The sequence below is a fragment of the Muscardinus avellanarius genome (assembly GCF_963383645.1).
Source record: "Muscardinus avellanarius genome assembly, chromosome: X".
Lineage (NCBI taxonomy): Eukaryota > Metazoa > Chordata > Mammalia > Rodentia > Gliridae > Muscardinus > Muscardinus avellanarius.
In genome coordinates, this window is record NC_137792.1 from 111,228,887 (window position 1) to 111,248,082 (window position 19,196).

The 19,196-nt window shown below is 42.4% G+C and overlaps 1 protein-coding gene across 7 annotated transcripts in view; it reads left to right on the plus strand.

Moving 5' to 3' along the window:
• PHKA1 (phosphorylase kinase regulatory subunit alpha 1) overlaps window positions 1–19,196 on the plus strand; it is a gene marked incomplete at both ends in the record, with an annotated part of 102,788 nt that overhangs the window by 77,911 nt on the left and 5,681 nt on the right. For 2 of the 7 annotated variants that reach the window (XM_080719346.1, XM_080719351.1), the window contains 9 exons: window positions 1,547–1,703; window positions 2,230–2,309; window positions 4,751–4,829; window positions 4,960–5,089; window positions 7,948–8,049; window positions 9,586–9,701; window positions 9,828–9,866; window positions 12,212–12,262; window positions 18,097–18,267. In XM_080719346.1, coding sequence (XP_080575472.1) covers window positions 1,547–1,703; window positions 2,230–2,309; window positions 4,751–4,829; window positions 4,960–5,089; window positions 7,948–8,049; window positions 9,586–9,701; window positions 9,828–9,866; window positions 12,212–12,262; window positions 18,097–18,267 — 925 coding nt within the window. Of the gene's footprint in view, window positions 1–1,546; window positions 1,704–2,229; window positions 2,310–4,750; window positions 4,830–4,959; window positions 5,090–7,947; window positions 8,050–9,585; window positions 9,702–9,827; window positions 9,876–12,211; window positions 12,263–18,096; window positions 18,268–19,196 lie in introns of all 7 variants that reach the window. The other 5 variants (XM_080719350.1, XM_080719352.1, XM_080719348.1 and 2 more) reach the window with 4 other exon arrangements.

The window sequence follows — 19,196 nt, forward strand, 5'->3', positions numbered from 1 at the left end:
TATAAACATTTACATACAAGTTCATGTGGACATATGTTTTCACTTCTTGTGGGCATAAAACTAGAAGTAGACCTGCTAAGCCTTATGGTACACCTATGTCTAACTATTTTAGGAACTGTGAAGCTATTTTCCAATATTTTTAATATTAATATATATTTTCAAAAAATTCTTCAAAAGGGCTATCCCAGTTTTCACTCCCACCAAGAACATATTGAGAGTGCCTGTAATTTCAAAACCTCAACCATTGTAGTGTTACCAAATTTGGGGACTTTTGACAACTTAACATATTAAAATATTATCTTTGTGTAATAGTCATTTTAATTTTTCTTATTACAGGTGATGTTGAGCACCTTTTCCTATATTTAAAACCTAGTATTTTGCCAGGTTTTCTTTTGTTGGTTTTTATTTCCTTCTCCATTGGTTGAAGTTTTTGATATATAAGGGGAATTGGCCTATAAATTACAAACATGTTCCCAATTGGTAATCTCTCCTTATACTTTGGACACTATGTTTTTTGCAATAAGATTTTTTGTTATTTAAAATATTTAAATGTAGCAAACTTTTCCTTTATGGCATCAGGTATCTGTCCCATGGTTAGAACATCCTCTTCCCTTCAGTTAGAAACTAATTCTCCCTTAAATCTCTTAGACATTTGGAAATATGATATATACAGTGTGAGGCATAGAGCCAACATTATTTACAGGTAGCTACTTGTTTTATCATTTAATAATCTACCCTTATCATATATTAAATTTCCAATTTGAGAGAAGTTTATATCTTTTATTTTATTTTCAGTGACAAAGACCAAGGTTTATTTAGGAAAGTGGGGGATACACCTTTAAAGGAGAATGTAGGCCATCTCAAGAGGGAGAGAGCCTTACATATCTTTTATAGCACTTTGTAGTTGATTTGTGCTGTGGTAATTTTTAGGACAATAATGTATATGTAGCATTTAAAAATAAATATACATTCTAAGCCAGGCATGGTGGCACATGCTTGTAATTAATTCCAGTGCTTGTGAGGCTGAGACGGGAGTACCCAGGTTTGGTTTGCAGCCAGTCTCAGCTACTTAGTGAGGCTCTCTGTAGGTTAGTGAGACTCTGTTTCAAAATACAGAATAAAAATAGGTCTGAGGGTATAGCTCAGAGGTAGAATGCCCTTGAGTTCCATCCCCATAATGCAAAAATAAATAAATAAATATACATTCTTATTTCTTCATTAGCTCCTGATGTATATGTATACTTTCTAAACTTCCAGTAAATTAAATCTTTATCTTTTTTGCAGCTATGTTGAAGCCTGTACGGGGGGGGGGGGACACATGTTGTCAAAGCACAGATGAAACCGATGATTCTTTTCTAGGAATCTGGCTTTCAGGGTCGACTGTTGGTAACTGTTAGTCATAGTTTTATAAGGGTTCTTAGTAAATAACATTAGTTTCCTAATGGCGGAGCCTATCTAAAAAGTCATATCCACTATAACACTGAAAGGTAAGATTATTTCTAGAGGCTTTACTTTCCACTAATGCGGTCCTGTCTTCCAATTCCAGAGGACCAGAATGGGACACTGAATTGCATGAAGAAGGCGGTACTACAGTCAGGGAGCTTCTCGGTGAACTGTATGCCAAAGCTGGAGGGATCCGTCACTGGGGCCTGATCCGGTACATCTCCGGGATCTTAAGGAAGAAGGTGGAAGCACTTGACGAGGTACCATGGATTCTTCCCGAACTTACACCAAATCTAAAAGGGTGTGCATTTATGAGTAGATTTCAGCACTGGAGTGGGTAACTCAACCGGGGAGCATTGACCCAGCATGCACGTGGCCCCAGGTTTAATCAAAAGAAAGGAAGAGAGAGAGATTCTTACAGCAGCTACAGCCTCTGTTCATTTCAGATGTTTCCTCTCACACATCAAGTGTCTGGTATTCAGTTAGGTTTTTACATGTAAATGGTAAATATCCATTACTGAACACCAGAAATCTATAGACGTTAGAGTTCTTATAAACGGTAAGAATTCTAGAACTTGAACAGGTGTACACTGTGCTAAAATTTCCTGTCTCCTACATAATCAACGGATCTCCTCTAGAAATCCCTGTTTTCTGATCTTCATGGCATCGGTTCAGTGAAAGAGTTTGGTGTGACATGACTTCAAGGGGGACCAAAGGTTTCTAGGCTGGAAAAGTGTGGAAATCGGGGTTTTATGGAAAGGCTAATGTTATGGTATCTCTTCTTAGGCCTGCACGGACCTTCTCTCCTACCAGAAACATTTGACAGTGGGACTCCCTCCAGAACCTCGCGAAAAAAACATCTCTGCGTGAGTGTGGCATTTGGTGGGGTTTGACGAGTCTTTTCTGAGCCTGAAGGAGCTGTGTCGGCTTAGAGCAATTCTCTTGCCCAAATCTATGAGTCTGTCCAGGGACGACAGTGACCTCCAGGCACATGTCTCTCAGAGGCAGAATGTTGGGCAGGACTCAGGCCTGCATGAGTCACTGGAAGGGAAAACTTTATAGAGAGAGGTGCTCACACTGTACTTATTGTTGTTTGTGAACCTTCCTCTCAAAAGCACAGCAAAGCACGGGGGCACCAGGAAGTAATTCTCACACTAAGGCAGCCACACTGTGGAGTGGAAGAAAGTGTCTGGGTCGAGCACAGGGCGGCTGATGCAACTCTGCGTGCTCAAGGAGGAATGAAGGGGTGGAGGTCAAAGGTGACGGGAAAGAGGGCCACTTGCAGAGCAGCCTGGGGTCGCAGCCCAGCTCAGCCTGGCTGTCACGGGAGGGTCTCCGCCTCAGTGCCGCTGCAGCCTAGGAGAGGTAGCATGGGAAGTTGAATCCTTCCACACGCGTCTTCCCTTGGCTGCCAGCCATGTGTGTGAAACACACTCATATGCCCTAAGCCTGTCTACTGTCATGTCATGTCATGCAAATGCCAGTATTTAAATCTGCAAGCATGTTGTATTTCCAAGCAATATTCATAGGATTCTAACTTCATTCATAAGTGACCAGAAAAATGTGTGTTTTCTACAAAGGGAGTACCTGAAAGCAAGATATACCCCTGGCTACTGGTGGTAGTCAGTGTGTGAACAGTTCCTGTAGTAAAGTCACTGTGCTCTCAGTGTAGAACATAATCAGGAACAAACGAGGAAAGTAATCAAGGATGCCTTTGCTGCTGCCTGCATCCCAAACCGTCCCTCCCTGATAATGTCCATGGTTTCCACTGTTTCTTTTTTCCTTTTGGTAGCTACTTCCGAGCTATACCTCCAGCCGTAGTTTTTATTCTTTATTTTGAAACAGGGTCTCGCTGAGGTGTAGAGGGCCTCATTAAGTGGCTGAGGCTGTCTGTAAACCGCGATCCTCCTGTCCCAGCCTCCCAAATACTGGGATTAGAAGCGTGTGCCACCACGCCCGGCTTTCCCTGGCTTCGAAGATGCAGTTTGAACTTCTATATGAAGACTTCGAGAGGCATGTCCTAGGTCCCTGAGTCACAGGTTCCAGGTGTAAAGTCCCAGTTATGCTTCAGGAAAACTTGTCCTAACCATGTGTGTGTGTTTGCTTGGCAGCCATAACACAGTATACAGCTTGGGTGGATTCATCCCAGAAATGTCTTTTCTCAGAGTTCTGGAGGCTGCAAGTCCAAATGAGGGTCTCAGCAGGGTTGTTTTCTTCTGAAGGCTGTGAATGACGTGGCTCCAGGGATTCTTCCTTGGCTTGCAGATGGCCATGTTCTCTCTCTGTCTCTTCATCTTTCTCCCCTCTCTGCATGTCTCTGTATACACATTTCCCCTTTCTATAACGCTGCCAGTTATTTTGGATCGGGGTTCACCCAAGGATTCATGTTAACATAATCACCCCGAAAGGTCATATCATCAACCTCTGAATTGGAGGGGGACACAGTTCAACCCGTAGCACCTTGCTCCTCACAAATGATCTTTTATCACAGATCAGATTACTTTTGTGACACTCTAGAGAATCCAAAACAAGATGGCATGACCCATATCCACAAACTACTTCACATCAAGGAGAACGTCATCAGTTTGGTAGGACTTGTGCATACCTCTGTGTGTGTGTGTGTGTGTGTGTGTGTGTGTGTGTGTTAGTGTGTGAGGAGGAGGGAATGTATGTGGGAGAAGTGGACCGATGAAAGTATAGAAGAGTAATATAAAACTGGTCATGGTGGTGCTTGCTTGTAATCCCAGCCAGTACTTGGAGGATGGCAGGTTCAAGGCCCTCTTCAACAACTTATCAAGATCCTCTTCCACTTAAGGAGACCCTGTTTCAAATTTTAAAAAAAATAAAAAGGACAAGGGATATAGCTTGGGGGTAGAATGCCCCTGGGTTCAATCGCCTGGTACCAAAAAAGAAAAGAAAAAAATTCATGTAAGATGTTAATGTAAAGTAATAAAATTGTGGGTTTCAAAACACACAACTTAAAACAAGTTAATCTCTTTGTAGGGGGTAATGGTTACCTGTTGAATACTAAAGACTAGCTTGGAAGGGCATCAGTGAGTGAGTTTTAACTAAAAATTGGAAGGAGGACAGGCTCGCTGTAGAGGAGAGAGGAGAGCCTCCTGGAAGGCTATGGGCCAGGGTGGTTTTGGGAGGCAGCGAGGGAGCTGGAGAGATGGAAAGAAGCAGGTTGCAACCGGAGTAACCGGGTGTCGAGCCAAAGACTGCGACTTGCCGAGAGCTCTTCACTTGGTCTTCAGCGCTTTGGGGTTCACAGAAAGCTGCCGTTGTTCACTGTCTGCTTCCTCAGACCTCTGCCCTATGAGGCGCTCACTCGACTGATAGACGAAGCCAGTGAAGGCGACATGAGCATCGCCATCCTTACGCAGGTGAGCAAGCCTGATATGGCCACCGGGACTTACAGTTTGTTTTCAGTTGGTTGGGCAATTTGCAAGGATGACAAAGAGGGCCTGTGAGGCCTGGCCCTTGATTTTCTGCCTCCGTCCGTTCTGTGCGCAGGAAATAATGGTGTATCTTGCCATGTATATGCGAACCCAGCCTGGCCTCTTTGCGGAAATGTTTCGACTTCGGATTGGTCTGATCATACAAGTCATGGCAACAGAACTGGCTCACTCCCTTCGGTGCTCAGGTACCCAATTCAGTAACCACTTTTAGGCAGAACTTGCTTTGAATGAAGACCAGTGGATTCTGGGATCGGGAGGGAAAGAAAGAACATTTCTGTACCCATGCCTCACCGCCTGCATAAGGCGATCTTGTCCCCATGCTACTCAACCCCGTCACTACTTATACAAGGGACTCAGGAGAACACATTTGTGTATTGGTCCTGCAGCTTCAAAAGGCCACCTCTTGGGGGCTTTGTCCTCTAAATTCCTCTCTCTCTCTTTCTCTCAATCCCTCCCTCCCCCAGGGGCATTCTATCTATGAGCTATACCCCCAGCACCTATTTTTTTATTAATTTGAAACAAGATCTCACTAGGTTGTGATGAGTCTCTCTACATTGCTGAGGCTGGCCTCAAACCTGTGCCCCTCCTGTCTCAGCTTCCCAAGTACTAGGATTACAAGTGTGGGCCACCACACCCGGGCAAGTTCTTCTTCACTAAGTGCTCTCAGCTGCCTTCCGTCCCCGTAAGTCCTCAGAACTCCCGAGTGCTCTGAAGCGTACCTGGGCTGACAGACTGTGTCTGGTCCTGCTTCATGCAGTGGAGTTTCTGAGCACCAGGCTTGAGGCACCACGTAAGTGGATCATAGTGTCGACGCCCTGTCCAGTCAGCATCATGATTGAATAAAGGAAGGCAGTACTTTGGTTAACATTTGTCTAATAAGACCACTTGAAGCTAATTATAAGTGCGTTTGTCGAGATACCAGTTTTAATTGGAGAAATAGTTGGCCCTGGAGAAGCTTTAGAGGCAGGGAGGGGAGCCCCTGGCACTGTTTTCCTTTGGCATTTGTTGGATTTCAACAAGATGGGAATGGGAGGGAAACATAACGTGACAGTTGGTAAACTCACCATTGAAACTCATCGTATAGGTCAAATTTCCACAAGAAGTTTCTAACTGAACTATTAAGAGGGATCAAATGTATTGGCTTTAGTCAAACCTAAATCAAATATGAGATAATTTATATTTATAGAACCCCTCGAAAGAAGAGAGCTAACGATGACTTTATACCTATCATACGCCAGACACTGTGCCTTTTGCCTTACATTTACATTCTCCCCCGTCTGTCTGTCTGTCTATCTATCTATCTATCATCTATCTATGTCTTTCTTGTGGAGGAGGGTACTGAGGATTGAACCCAGGGGCATTTACCTCTGAGCTACACCCCCAGCCTTTTTTATTTTTTGTTTGAAACAGGGTCTTGCTAGCTTGTGGAGAGCCTAGTTAAGTTGCGGAGGCTGCAAACCTGGGATCCTCCTGTCATGGCCTCTCGAGTGCTGGGATTAGAGGTGCACACCACCACGGCAAGCTAAGTCTCTGTATATCTAGATAGGCGTTTTCTTAAGTGAATATTATTTTTTATATTCAGATTAAACTCTCCATGACAGAGGTAGAGACCAAGGATTAGCAACACCAAACTAGAGGTCAGTTGGCCAAACGAAGAGTGACCGAGGAATAGTGGGGTCCGGGCCAGGAAAGAAATGCCATGGAGCTCTTAGTTGCCATCACTTTCTGAAGAAAAGGTCCGGAAGAATCTGGCTTGTCTTCATTTAGGATTTCCTCACATCTCTACAGGCAATGATTTAAAATGGAAAAAAGACAACCAGGGTCTTCCACATACCACCCTGGGATCTACCAGGTGGTGGGTCCAAGGACATGTGGCCTTTTGTGGCTCCCAGTCCTGGCACATCTCCGCAGCACACCTGGGCTGGTACTGGTCGGCTCTGGACTCTTCTGTGCTTTCCATCCTCTTCATCCTTCTTTTTATATTTATTTATTTATATATTTATTTATTTTTGGTGGTACTGGGGGTGGAACCCAGAGGGTTTCTACCTCTAGGCTACACTCCCAGACCTATTTTTTATATTTTATTTGGAAACAGGGTCTCACTAAGTTGCTGAGAACCCGACTAAGTAGCTGAGGCTGGCTTCGAACCTGTGAGATCATCCATCCTGTTTCAGCCTTCCAAGTGCAGGGATTACAAGAGTGCGCCACCACGCCCGGCTTCATCTTTGTTTTTAAAGTTGGGTCCTGCAGCGTTGTCCAGGCAGGTCTTGAACTCCCGAGCTCAAGTGCTATTCCTGCCTCAGGCCCCAAAGTATCTGGGAACACAGTCATGTGCCACTACGCCCTGCACAGAGTGAGAAGTTTACATAATTTCCGTTTATCTGCTTGCATACAGACGTTCATTGCCTTTCACTCAGTGGTCTCCAGTTCTTTAGTTCTCCGTTCGTTTTTCAAATAAAAATTCTAAACTGATCATGGTGGCGCAGGTCTGCAATCTCAGTACTTGGGAAAGTGAGGCAGGAGGGTCATAGGTGCGAGGACAGCGTCAACAAGTATCAAGATTCTCCGCAACCTAGAGAGACCCTGTCTAAAAATTAAAAAATAAAATCCTGGAGGTGTAGCTCAGAGGTAAAATACATCTGGGTTCAAACCCCAACACCCCCCCACACAATGTACTGAGTACCTTAATGGCAAGGAAGTGGGGTGAAGACAAAATCAATGACTAGCTAATTCACAAATCGACTGTCAGTCCTTAAATAATTAGGACTATTGTAGCAAATAATACAGTCTTCGAATCTATTTTGTAATCTTCCTCTCCAGAAAATCAAGTGACTCAGAAAATCTGAATACGTGGTAGTGAGTGCTCTTAGCATTTGGAATGCCCCCTGTGTCTAATCCCTACACTCGCACGCATGCACATGTACACACGTGCACACACACACACACACACACACACACACACACAGGAGGGAGGGAATGGAGTAAGAAGGGAGAGCATGCAGACAAAGTAGAATTCCTGCTGTCCTCCCTTGCTACCGCCTAGCCGAAGAAGCCACCGAGGGCCTGGTGAACCTCAGTCCTTCAGCCATGAAGAACCTCCTGCATCACATTCTCAGTGGCAAGGAGTTTGGCGTGGAGCGAAGTGGTAAGACCGAATGGTTCATTTCACTTTTTCAGCATTTAATTTTTCCTTCTTTTTTTGAAACAGGTCTCGCTAACTTGCTGAGGCTGGCCTCGGACCTTTAATCCACCTGCCCCAGCCTCCCAAGGACTGAGATCACAGGCATGCACCACAGTGCCCAGCTCAGAGTGATTAATTTAATGCCGTGTTAGTTGTGTGTTTCTATTATCAGAGGAAAGTTTTGCCCCAGATAGCTGTAACTACAATTTATAAAACAATTAAATCTATGTTTAGAATGAGATTTGTAAACCACTCTCTGTCTCATTTTTTCCTTAAATGATACATGAACCAAGATTGCTGTCTTGGACTGTTTACTATCGTGTTCTGTTTTTAACTCTTTTGTTCATTCCCTTACATTATCCTTAGTCTCTACAGCCACTGATAACCCAGTGTTGGCAACTTTCTTATATCCCAGTAGTCAATACTAATCGTTTACAGTGTGTATGTATGTGTGTAGCTGCTGCAGTGTGTCTAGTGTATCCTTCCCAACATTAAATGCTTGTGTATGTGTGTGTGCTGGGGATTGACCCCAGGGGCATTCTACCCCAAGCTACATCTCCAAGACCTTTTTGTTTTGAAACAGGGTCTTAGAAAGTTGCTGAGACTGGCCTCGACCCTGTGATCCTCTCTCAGCTTCCCAAGAACTGTGACGCAGGCATGTGCCACCACCACACCCGGCTATCAAACTTAAATTCTGATGTGTCTAAGGGATTTATCACAAACTAATATTCCACCTGCACTTTAAAAAAAATTTGACTTGGCCGGGCATGGTGGCACGTGCTTGGAATCCCAGCATTTGGGAGGCTGAGACAGGAGGATCGTGGTTTGCAGACAGCCTCGGTTACTTAGTGAGGCCCTTTGCAACTCAATGAGACCCTGTTTAAAAATAAAGAATAAAAATTAGGGCCGGAGGTGTAATTCAGACGTAGAATGCCCCTGGGTTCCATCCCCAATACCACCAAAATTTTATTTTTACTTTGACTCACATGTATTAATTGCATATATTATAGGGTTCAGTGCGATATTTCAGTATGTGCATGCAGCATCCACCATTTGATTAAGCACAGCCCACACTCTTCATTTCTGGCACCATTATTTGGTGAGGCATACCTAAATTGGCAAAACAAATGAGAAGGGGTGACCTTTCATGCTCAACTTTTAGGCTTAGAATAATGACATACATAAGGTCAGACAGATGGGTCACAGCGGTCAAAGCGAGCGGTCCGCCTCCTGGCTGAAGATCTTCCTCAGATGTGGATTCTGAGTCAGTGTGTCTGAGGAGGGGACCTGGGAGTTGATGACCAAGACCCTCACGGATGCTGATGCTGGTGCCACTTGCCCACGGACCACACTTACGTAGCAAGGTTATACTAATTGGTTTTAAAATTCAGTTAAACATAGAAACGAAGAACATACATGTAAGGTTTTTTTTCTAATGTGGTGGAGGGAAAAATGAGCCTGGTTATCCTCTTCTTCTCCCTCTTGTCGCATGCTGTGTAGTTCGTCCCACGGACTCAAATGTCAGCCCTGCTATTTCTATTCACGAGATTGGTGCTGTGGGAGCAACAAAAACAGAGCGGACGGGAATCCTGCAGTTGAAGAGTGAGATGAAGCAGGTGAGGCGCTGCCTGGGACATTACCTGGGGTATTGTCATGTTTCAAGACAGTCTTTGGAGTCAGTCTGTGGGGCTCACTTATTTTGTTTCAAATCCTGAGTAGAATTTGCGCCCTTCGTTTTTCAGGTGGAATTACGTAGACTGTCTATCTCAACCGAGGGTCAGGTGAAACAACTAGTGATCTTTAATATTCTTACCTTTCGTTCTAGATAGCATGCATGAGCTAACAGCCTTATTTTACAAATAATAACAGGTCATGGAGTTGTGTGTTTGAATCCCCTTTATAACAATAATTCATAGATAGCTTTTCTTTTTGGGGGCCAAGCTACTAATTTTAGAAGGAAAGCAACTTGCATGGGATAGCAAGAAATTGATACCCCCAAGTTCCTCTTATCAGGACTGACATGGAATTGGGGCATGATTTGCTTTCTAAAACTAGATTTAGACGTTTAAGAGGAGGTACGAGAGCAAACAGTAGATTAGGCGAGGGCTTTACTTTGTATTTTTTATTTCTTATTTTTTGTGGTACTGGGGATGGAACCCAGGGGCATTCTACCTCCAAATTACGCCCTCAGCACTATTTTTATTCTTTCTTTTGAAACAAGGTCTCACTGAGTTGCAGAGGGTCTCACGAAGTAGCTGAGACTGTTCGCGAACCACGATCCTCCTGTCTCAGCCTCCCGAGTGCTGGGATAACAAGTATGTGCCACCACACCCAGCTAGGGCTTTAATTATTAAATCTGTCTTCAGGCCTAGCATGCTCTAGACCCTGGATTTGATCACCCATACTGCATAAAGAAATTAAATAAAGAATTAACACCTATTTTCAGGGAGCCAGGAGGAGTGGCACACCCTGTAACACCAACACTTGGGAGGCTAGAATTACAGAAGAATCACAGGTTCAAGGCCAGTCCGAGCAACTTAGCCACACCCTCAATAAGTTAGCAAGACCATTTCAACATAAAATAGGGCAGGTAGAATGCCTGGACGTTCAAACTCTGGTAACACACACACACACACACACACACACACACACACACACACACACGTACCTACACAGAAAAGCCTTATTTCCAGGTTTTGCCCCTAGGGCTTTTACCATTGCCATGGCAGAGGTATATGAAAGGTATTGCAGACACATAGAGAGGAAGCATTGAAGTTAGTCTGGGCATAGGTGGGAATCGCCAAACACTGCCAAAAACGACATCACAGCCTCTCAGTTTCCCCTGCAGGTGACAGGAGCGAGCTGTTGCCTTATACAAAGACACAGTTAACACCAACTTCCATACCTACTCTTGAAGCTCTGGAAAATCATTTGCTTTCCAGTCTCCAAGTTCAGGCACTACTGGTTTGGTCCCTGCTACAAACACTTCTCATGTAAAACCTAATCCTCCTCCTCCTGCTTTCCAAGTAGTGTTAGCATAACTTGCAGCATTAAAACACATCCAGAAGAGGCGAGGTGGACTGGAGATTTATTTTTTCTGTTTCACAAGAAATTGGGAGCCAGCATTTAGGCGGAGAATGAGCCAATGTTTGAAGTTTAATTTGAAGTAAACTTGAGCGCACTTTTCAAATGCCCCTTTACATGTATATTCATGCAGAGACAAGATGGGACTTTGTGTTAAGAAAAAAGTATTCTCTTTACAGGTTTCCCCAGATAATGTGAACAATCTCAACGAATATTTTCTCTTTCAAAGGGGGAAAGAACAATGTTCCTTTCTGAATAAACTGATGCTGTTGGTTAATGATCCTTGTTTGGGTTGAGAGTGACAAGCCAAACATTTTATCGTTGTTTTTAGTTCCTCGGTATTACTTACAAGACCATCATCTATGTAGAGATCAAAGTCCATGTTCCCAGCTACAGTAGTAGGATGTGAAGACTTGATCTACTCAGCTACTTAGATTTTTTTCCCCTGCACGTCAACTACCTCTAGGTCTTCAAGGGAAACCAAATTATGAGGCCTGTGACTAAGAGCCCTAAAGTTTTATTAATTTCTTTTTACATATATTAATATCTATCCCCACCTGAATGTCTGATACTTTTTGTTGCTATAAACCCATTTCTACCCGGGTGAGGTGGCTGGCACACACTTGTAATCCCAGTACTTGGGAGGCTGAGACAGGAGGATCACGGGTTTGCAGCCAGCCTGAGGAACTTAATGAGGTCCTCTGCACCTTAGTGAGACCTTGTTCCAAAATAAAGAATAAAAATAGGCCTGGGAGTGAAAGGTAGAGTGCCCTGGGTTCAATCTCCAATACAACAAAGAAAGCGCTTTTCTCTACTACTCGCTGGTGCCCTCTTCTGGAAAGAAAAAACATTTTAAGGTAGTTTTACTTATTTTCCCCTTTGCCAGGACAACTAGAGCACAGCTATTTATAATCACGTGGCTGGCTAGTTATGTAAAACGGTCCATGCTTGTACTTTCCTAATAATGTTTTTAAGTACGAGGACTTCTGCCTTGTCTCGTTCCTTTTAACATTTTATTTATTTCCTCAATGTTTTTTCACAGTCCAATGGTGTTCATCTCTCGGGAGTAGATCTGATGTCGCCATCTTTTCTGGTAACTCCTGTTTGAATATGCTGTTATATTAATCTGCTTGACTAAAAAAATAAGTAAACACATGGAACAAGGTGGGTGCAGTGGTATATTCCTTTAATCGCACTGTTTGGCTTAGACAGAGAGAATCCCAAGTTCAAGGCTAGCCTGGACAGCATAGCAAGATCCTTTCTCAAAATAAAAACAGAAACAGGAGCCTGGAGCACTGGTATGTGCCTTTAATTCCAGTTCCTGGGAGGCCGAGTCAGGAGGATTGTGGGTTTGAGGCTGACGCACTGTAACATTGAAGTGAGTTCCTTTCTTAGAAAATATTTCTATTCTATATTTCTATTTTATATTTATTCCTGAATGAGAACTGTCAAATAACCATTTGACCAGCGTTTCACTTATACTAGCATATTTTTCCTTTTACTAGCATATTTCCCTTTAACTACTATATTTTTCAAAGTTTATTATGTTGTAATGTATATCACTAATTTCTTTTTTATTACAAAGTAATAACTTAAAATATCAATAAACCACTTTTAAGCCAGGTGTGGTGGTGCACGCTTGTAATCCCAGGACATGGGAGGCTGAGACAGGAGGACCATAGGTTCAAGGACAGCCTCAGCAAGTAGTGAAACTTTCATCAACCTAGTGAGACCCTGTTTCAAAATATAGATAAAACTAGGACTGAGGGTGCAATTCAGAATTAGAATGGCCCTGTGTCAAGTCCCCAGTGCCCCCCACACCACATTTTATTTGTCATTCATCACATGATGGACATCTGAACTCTTTCCACTTTTTGGCTACTGTGAATAATGCTTGTATTAACTTTCATGCACATGTTCTTATATGGCCATATGTTTTCATTTCTCTTGGAGATATATGTGTATGTGTGTGTGTGTGTGTGTGTGTGTGTGTGTGTGTGTGTGTATAAGACCAGAAGGTTCTGGATGATATGGTCATTATGTTGAGCATTCTAAGGAACTGTCAAACTTTCCTAAATGTCACCATATTATATTTCTTCCAGTATTGTATGAGTATCCTGAATTCTTCACATCTTCCCCAACCCTTATAATTTCCTTTTTTACTATAGCCCTGGTGGGTGTGAAACGGCATCTCCTTATGGGTTTGATTTACATTCCCCTGGTACCTGGTAATGACCAGTGTTTTCGTTGAACCTGTAAGCTCTTTATCTTCTTTGGTTGAATGTGAAGCTGGATTCGTTGTCCTTTCTTATTTGGGCTATTTATTGTTTTATTGTTGGGTACAAGGATCTTTACATACTCTAGATACAATTCTTGTAGAGGATATGTGAGGATATGTGATGTGTAAGTATGTCCTCTTATTCTGGGGTCATACCTCTCTCTCTCTCTCTCTCTCTCTCTCTCTCTCTCTTTCTCTCTCTCTCTGCTAGGGATTGAACCCAGGGACATTCTATGTTTGAACTAGTCCCCCAGCCCCATCTTATTTTTTATTTGGAAAGAGGGTCTCACCAGGTTGCCGAGGGCCTAAGTTGCCGAGGCTGGCCCGGAACCTGTGATCCTCCTGTCTCAGCCTCCCAAGTACTGGGATTTCAGTCATGTACCACCTCTCCCGGCTAGCACTGACGAATTTAATCTCTCTATATATTATAAAGCAAATCATATTTTTGTTTCTTTTTGAAGCCATTGGATATTTTTTATCTTTCTAGGAATTTGTCTCTTTTACCCAGGTTATATAATTGTTAGCATATGGCCACCGATAGTATGTCTTTATGATCTTTTTATTTCTATAAGTTTGGCATTGGTGTCCTCTTTCTTTGTTCTCTTTTCTTGGTCCATTTGGCTAAAGATTTGTCCACTTATTGATTTTTCATATAAATAAATTTTGGTTTCATTGGTTCTCTCTACGTTTTTCTCTCATTGATTTCTTTCTACTCTAATCTTACTTCTTCCTTCCCTCAACTTGCTTTCAGTTCAGTTTGCCTTTCTTTTTTTGTTGTATGTGCGTGTGTGTGTGTGTGTGTGTGTGTGTTTCTGAGATTGAACCCAGGGGCACTCTACCTCTGCACTGTGCTCCCAACCCTGTTTCATTTTTTATTTAGAAATAGGGTCACGCTAGGTTGCTGAGGGCCAAAAACATACACTGGAAAAAAGATAGCCTGTTCAACAAATGATGTTGTCAAAACCGGATAACCATATGCAGAAAATGGAAATAAACCCCAGCCCTATTCTTTTTGTGGTACTGAAGATTAAAGCAAGGGATGTTCTACCTCTGAGCTATACCCTCAGCTTTATTTTTTATTTTAATTTTGAAACTGGGTCTCTCTAGTGTGATGAGAGTCTCACTACTTGCTGAGTCTGCCCTTGAATCTGCGATTCTCCTGTTTCAGCCTCCCGAGTACTGGGATTACAGGTGTATACTACCATGCCTGATATTTAGTTTTTATTTTGAAACGAGGTTTTTCTAGGTTGCTGAGCGTCTCGGTATAAGTTGCTGAGGCTGGACTTGACCTTACGAGCCTCCTATCTCGAGCTCCCTAAGTACTGGAATGACAAGTATGATCCACCACACCGGGTTCATCTCAGATTCGCTGTGTGCTTTCTTTCATGAATACATTGATTATTTAGAAGTATGAGATGTAATTTCAAAATATTTGTAAATTTCTTCCTGTTAACTGATTTCTTATTTCATTACATTGTGACAGGAGAATATACTTTCTGTTATTATAATCCTTTTAAATTGACCGAGGGTTGTGTTTTATCTCATGAGTGTAATGCAGTAAGACATAGACCAGCTGGCAGTTTTAACAGAGATGACTGGCTAAGGATGGCCCATGTCCTCAATATTTTTATTTATTTATTTTTTTAATTAGTGCACTGTATTCATACATCATAATGGTATAAAGAAAATACTTTTGTAGACATACATGCACACTTCGCCCAGTTAGCCCCTTACCTGATCCCCACCCCGTTCCCTCCCCATCCCTCCTTCCCATGCTTGGCTTAGTGGTTGACATCTAGTTTTATAGCAATTTATCCAATATTAATGATGATAATCTCACGTAACAGTTTCATTTGTCTGATACCAAGCTTTTGATGACTTAAAGATAACATTTCAATATTTCTTTTTGCTTTCTTTCTTACCAGAGAATATTTTTTCTTTTTTTTAGGTGAAACTATCATACATTTATTTATTTATTTTTCAGAAAAATCTATCCTGATATGGAATATGGACTCTAGATACTCAAAATGATCTCAAAAAGGAGCAAAGCTAGAAGATGTATATTTTCTGATTTCAAACCATACAAAGCTACAATAATTGAAACAGAGCAGTACTGTTCTAAAGGCAGATATATAAACCATTGGAGTTAAATAAAAGCCTAGATATAAATTCTTTCATATATTGTCAAGTTATTTTTGACAAGGTTTCCACGAACATTTGGTGGAGGAAATACTAATCTTTTAACTAAATATTGTTGAAAGATAATAATTACATGAAAAAGAATAAAATTGGACCCTTACCTAACACCATATATAAATATTAACTCAAAATAGATAAAAGACCTAAATATAAATCTTAAGACTGTACACTTTTAGAAGAAAATCTGGGTCATAAAACCTCACAACACTGAAATTGGCAGTGATTTCTTGGATATGATTTCAATGGCACAGGCAACAGAAGAGTATACAAACTCCCTAAAAAATAAAAAAAATATTGTATATCCAAAGACAATGTAAACAGAGTTAACAGTTACTAATAGAATGGGATAAAATATTTCCAAATGCTATATCTGAAGGTATATTAATATTCCAACTAGAAATCCTAAAAATTAGCAACAATAAAAGCAAACAATACAATTAAGAGATAGGTAAAAGACTAACATAAATAATGAATCTCCACAGATAACCAATCTTAGTTGTCTGTTGGATGGAAAATCTTGTTTCTCTGGTTCTGGTCTGTGTTACCTATTTCTTCTTTGTAGTTAATCTCTTTGAGTATTTTCTCTAGCGCTGGTTTTGAAGACATAAATTCCTTCAGTTTATGTTTGTCGTGGAAGCTTCTTATTTCCCCATCTAATTTGAAAGAAAGTTTTGCTGGGTAGGAAATTTTTGGCTGGAAGTTGTTTTCTTTCAGAGTTTGGAATATGTTACTCCAAGCCCTTCTGGCTCTCATGACTTGGTTTGGGAAGTCTGGAGTGATTCTAATAGGTTTGCCTCTGAATGTCACTTGGCCCTTTGTTTTTGTTGCCTTTAAGATTCTCTGCTTGGCTTCCACATTGGTCATTTTGACAATTATGTGGCATGGGGATCCTCTTTTCCGATCCTGTCTGAAGGGAGTTCTATAAGTTTCCTGGACCTGTGTATCGACCTCTTGCTCTATGTTTGGAAAATTTTCTGCTATTACTTCCTTGAAGAGATTGTTGATCCCTTTGGTTTCACCTTCTTTTCCCTCCTCTATTCCAATTATTCTTAGGTTAGCTCTCTTAAAATGGGCCCATATTTCTTCAATGTCAGATTCCTGCTGTTGGATATTTTTTCCTAGATTAGAAACTATGCGTTCATTTTTGGAATGATCATCTTCTAAGAGCGAGATTCTAAATTAGAAACTATGCGTTCATTTTTTTAATGCTCATCTTCTAAGAGTGAGATTCTATTCTTCGTGTGGTCTAATCGGTTGTTTGTGCTTTGAATTGAGGCCTTTACTTCATTAATTGCATCCTTTATCTCTCTTTGGCTCTCTCTGAGTTCTTTTCGAAGCACCTCTATTATTTCTACAGTTATTTTCCTGATTTGATCTTCTAGAAATCTCTGATTTTCTGTTTTATCGGGTTCTCATATTGTGGGGTTGTGGGCATTCATTGCTCCATTGTTATTCCTCTTTCCCATGATTTCGGAAGTTTGTGCCTTCTCTGGGTTCTTCCCTTGGGTCACTACGACTTCACTTAAGGTGCTCTGGATCTCGAGTATGTGGTATCTCGGTCCCCACTATTCCTTTACTGGGTTGTATCGCAGAGTCTCAGACCCTGGGTGTCAATCGAGGCTGCTTTAGAACATAGGGGGTGCCAGGTTGGGTGTTCTCCTATGGTGTGATAGCTCTGCCACCGCCACTCCCCCACTGGGTCAAGTCCCTGGGAGTACAGTACTGGGATTTCTCCTCTAGTGGCCACAATTTGACTTACTGTTGTTGATTGCACAGATGGAGCTGTAGTGGACTCGGTGACTTCGCTGCTGCTGTCGCCAGTGGCAATATGGTGTCGCTGTCATGCCCTCGGCCGTGAGGCTGGCTTATTTCTTTTCTGTTTTTGAGCTCCGCTCTGAGTCCCTGCAGGGTGTGCTGAGCCCAGCCTCTGGGAGCTTTAGATGCTCCCTGTGCCGAGAAATCTGCTGAATTCCTCCCGGCTGATCCACCGCGGCTCACCTCGGCTTGCTGTCCACCGCTCCTCTCTGGAGCCTGGTGGGCTATTGAGTGCATTGGTTTGGTGCCGTCTGGTGAGCTCGCCGCCGCCGCCGGCAGTAAGGCGCTGCTGCCGCGTCCTCGGGCGTGAGACCAGCTTATCTCTTCTCTGGTTCTGAGCTCTGTTATGAGTTCCCGTCCTCTCTGGAGCCTGGTGCTGCTAGGGAAAAACCTCAATATTTGTATGCCTTTTATTATGTGCCACCAGATTGCTTTCTTAAAGGATTGTTCTAATCCACAGCACTTCTAGCTGTAGAGAAGTGTATTTGCTTCCCTGTTGCCACTTTATCTTGGTTGTTTCACTTAAGAAGTACTTTGTAATTGGGCAGAGTGTGTTTATTGTTCACGGTGATAAAATGTATTATCGGAGGAACAGAGATAACTTCCGATTTATGTTCTTTCTTCTTTCTCCCAAGTCCCCAGGAAGCTGTGTGACTCCAAGTAGTGGGTCTTTTGCCAGCATGTATGACCAAGAGCCAGCTAGGGACAGTCGCCAGGGTCAGTGGCAACGTCGGAGAAGGCTGGATGGAGCACTGAATCGGGTCCCAGTTGGATTCTATCAAAAAGTATGGCAAATATTGCAGAAGGTAAGCATAACACATTTGTCACAGTTTTTCATAGTAATGGGGATAGAACCCAGGGGCATTCAACTCCAGAGTACCCCCGGCCCATTTTAATTTTTGTTCAACCCTAACCCTGTGTTGCTGAGGCTGGTCTCAGCCTCCCAAGTACTGGCTCATCTACGCAGCTCAGAACACACTTTTCTTTGGTGGCACGGTAAATTGAATCCAGAGGCCTTCTACTTCTGTGCTCCACCCTCAGCCCTGTTTTACTCTTTATTTTGAAACAAGGTCTTGCTAGGTGGTTAAGGCTCACTTTGAACCTGATATCCTCCTATCTCAGACCCCCAGGTACTGGGATGACAGGTGTGCACCACCAAGCCCAGCTCATGACACATTTTTGATGTCTCTGTTTTCATTCTTGAAGTCTTTAGTCTCCTTGACTGAGATGTGACAGGAGAATAACAGTAGTATAATTATGTAACGATTTTATATATATCCAGATGGGCAAAGCCTAGAAGAAAACATAAAAAGCAAAAGTTAAATTTTTGACTGTGGCTTTATAGATAATTTAGTTTCTTTCCATTATTGCTGCAATGGTGTCTCTGAATTAGATTTTCAAACCCATGGCTTCTCTGCTTAGGTCCGTAGTTGGTTATTGCAGGAGAATATGATACACTTGCTGCCAGTCAAATGGTTTAATAATGCTAGAGAGCTCACTTTCCTTGTAGCCTTTGTAGACTCTAAATGGTATTTATTGCTGTGTGCTGTGAAATTTCACATCACTGTAGTAAGACAAATGTATCTGTGGAGTTTGTGCAAGGAGCTCCTACCCATGTTTCCTTGGGTTTAAACTCCTAAATAAACCAGTAATGGCGGCCCACAACTGTAATCCAGTATTTGGGAAATAGAGACAGGAGGATCCGAGATTTGAGGGTAGCCTCAACAACTGAGTG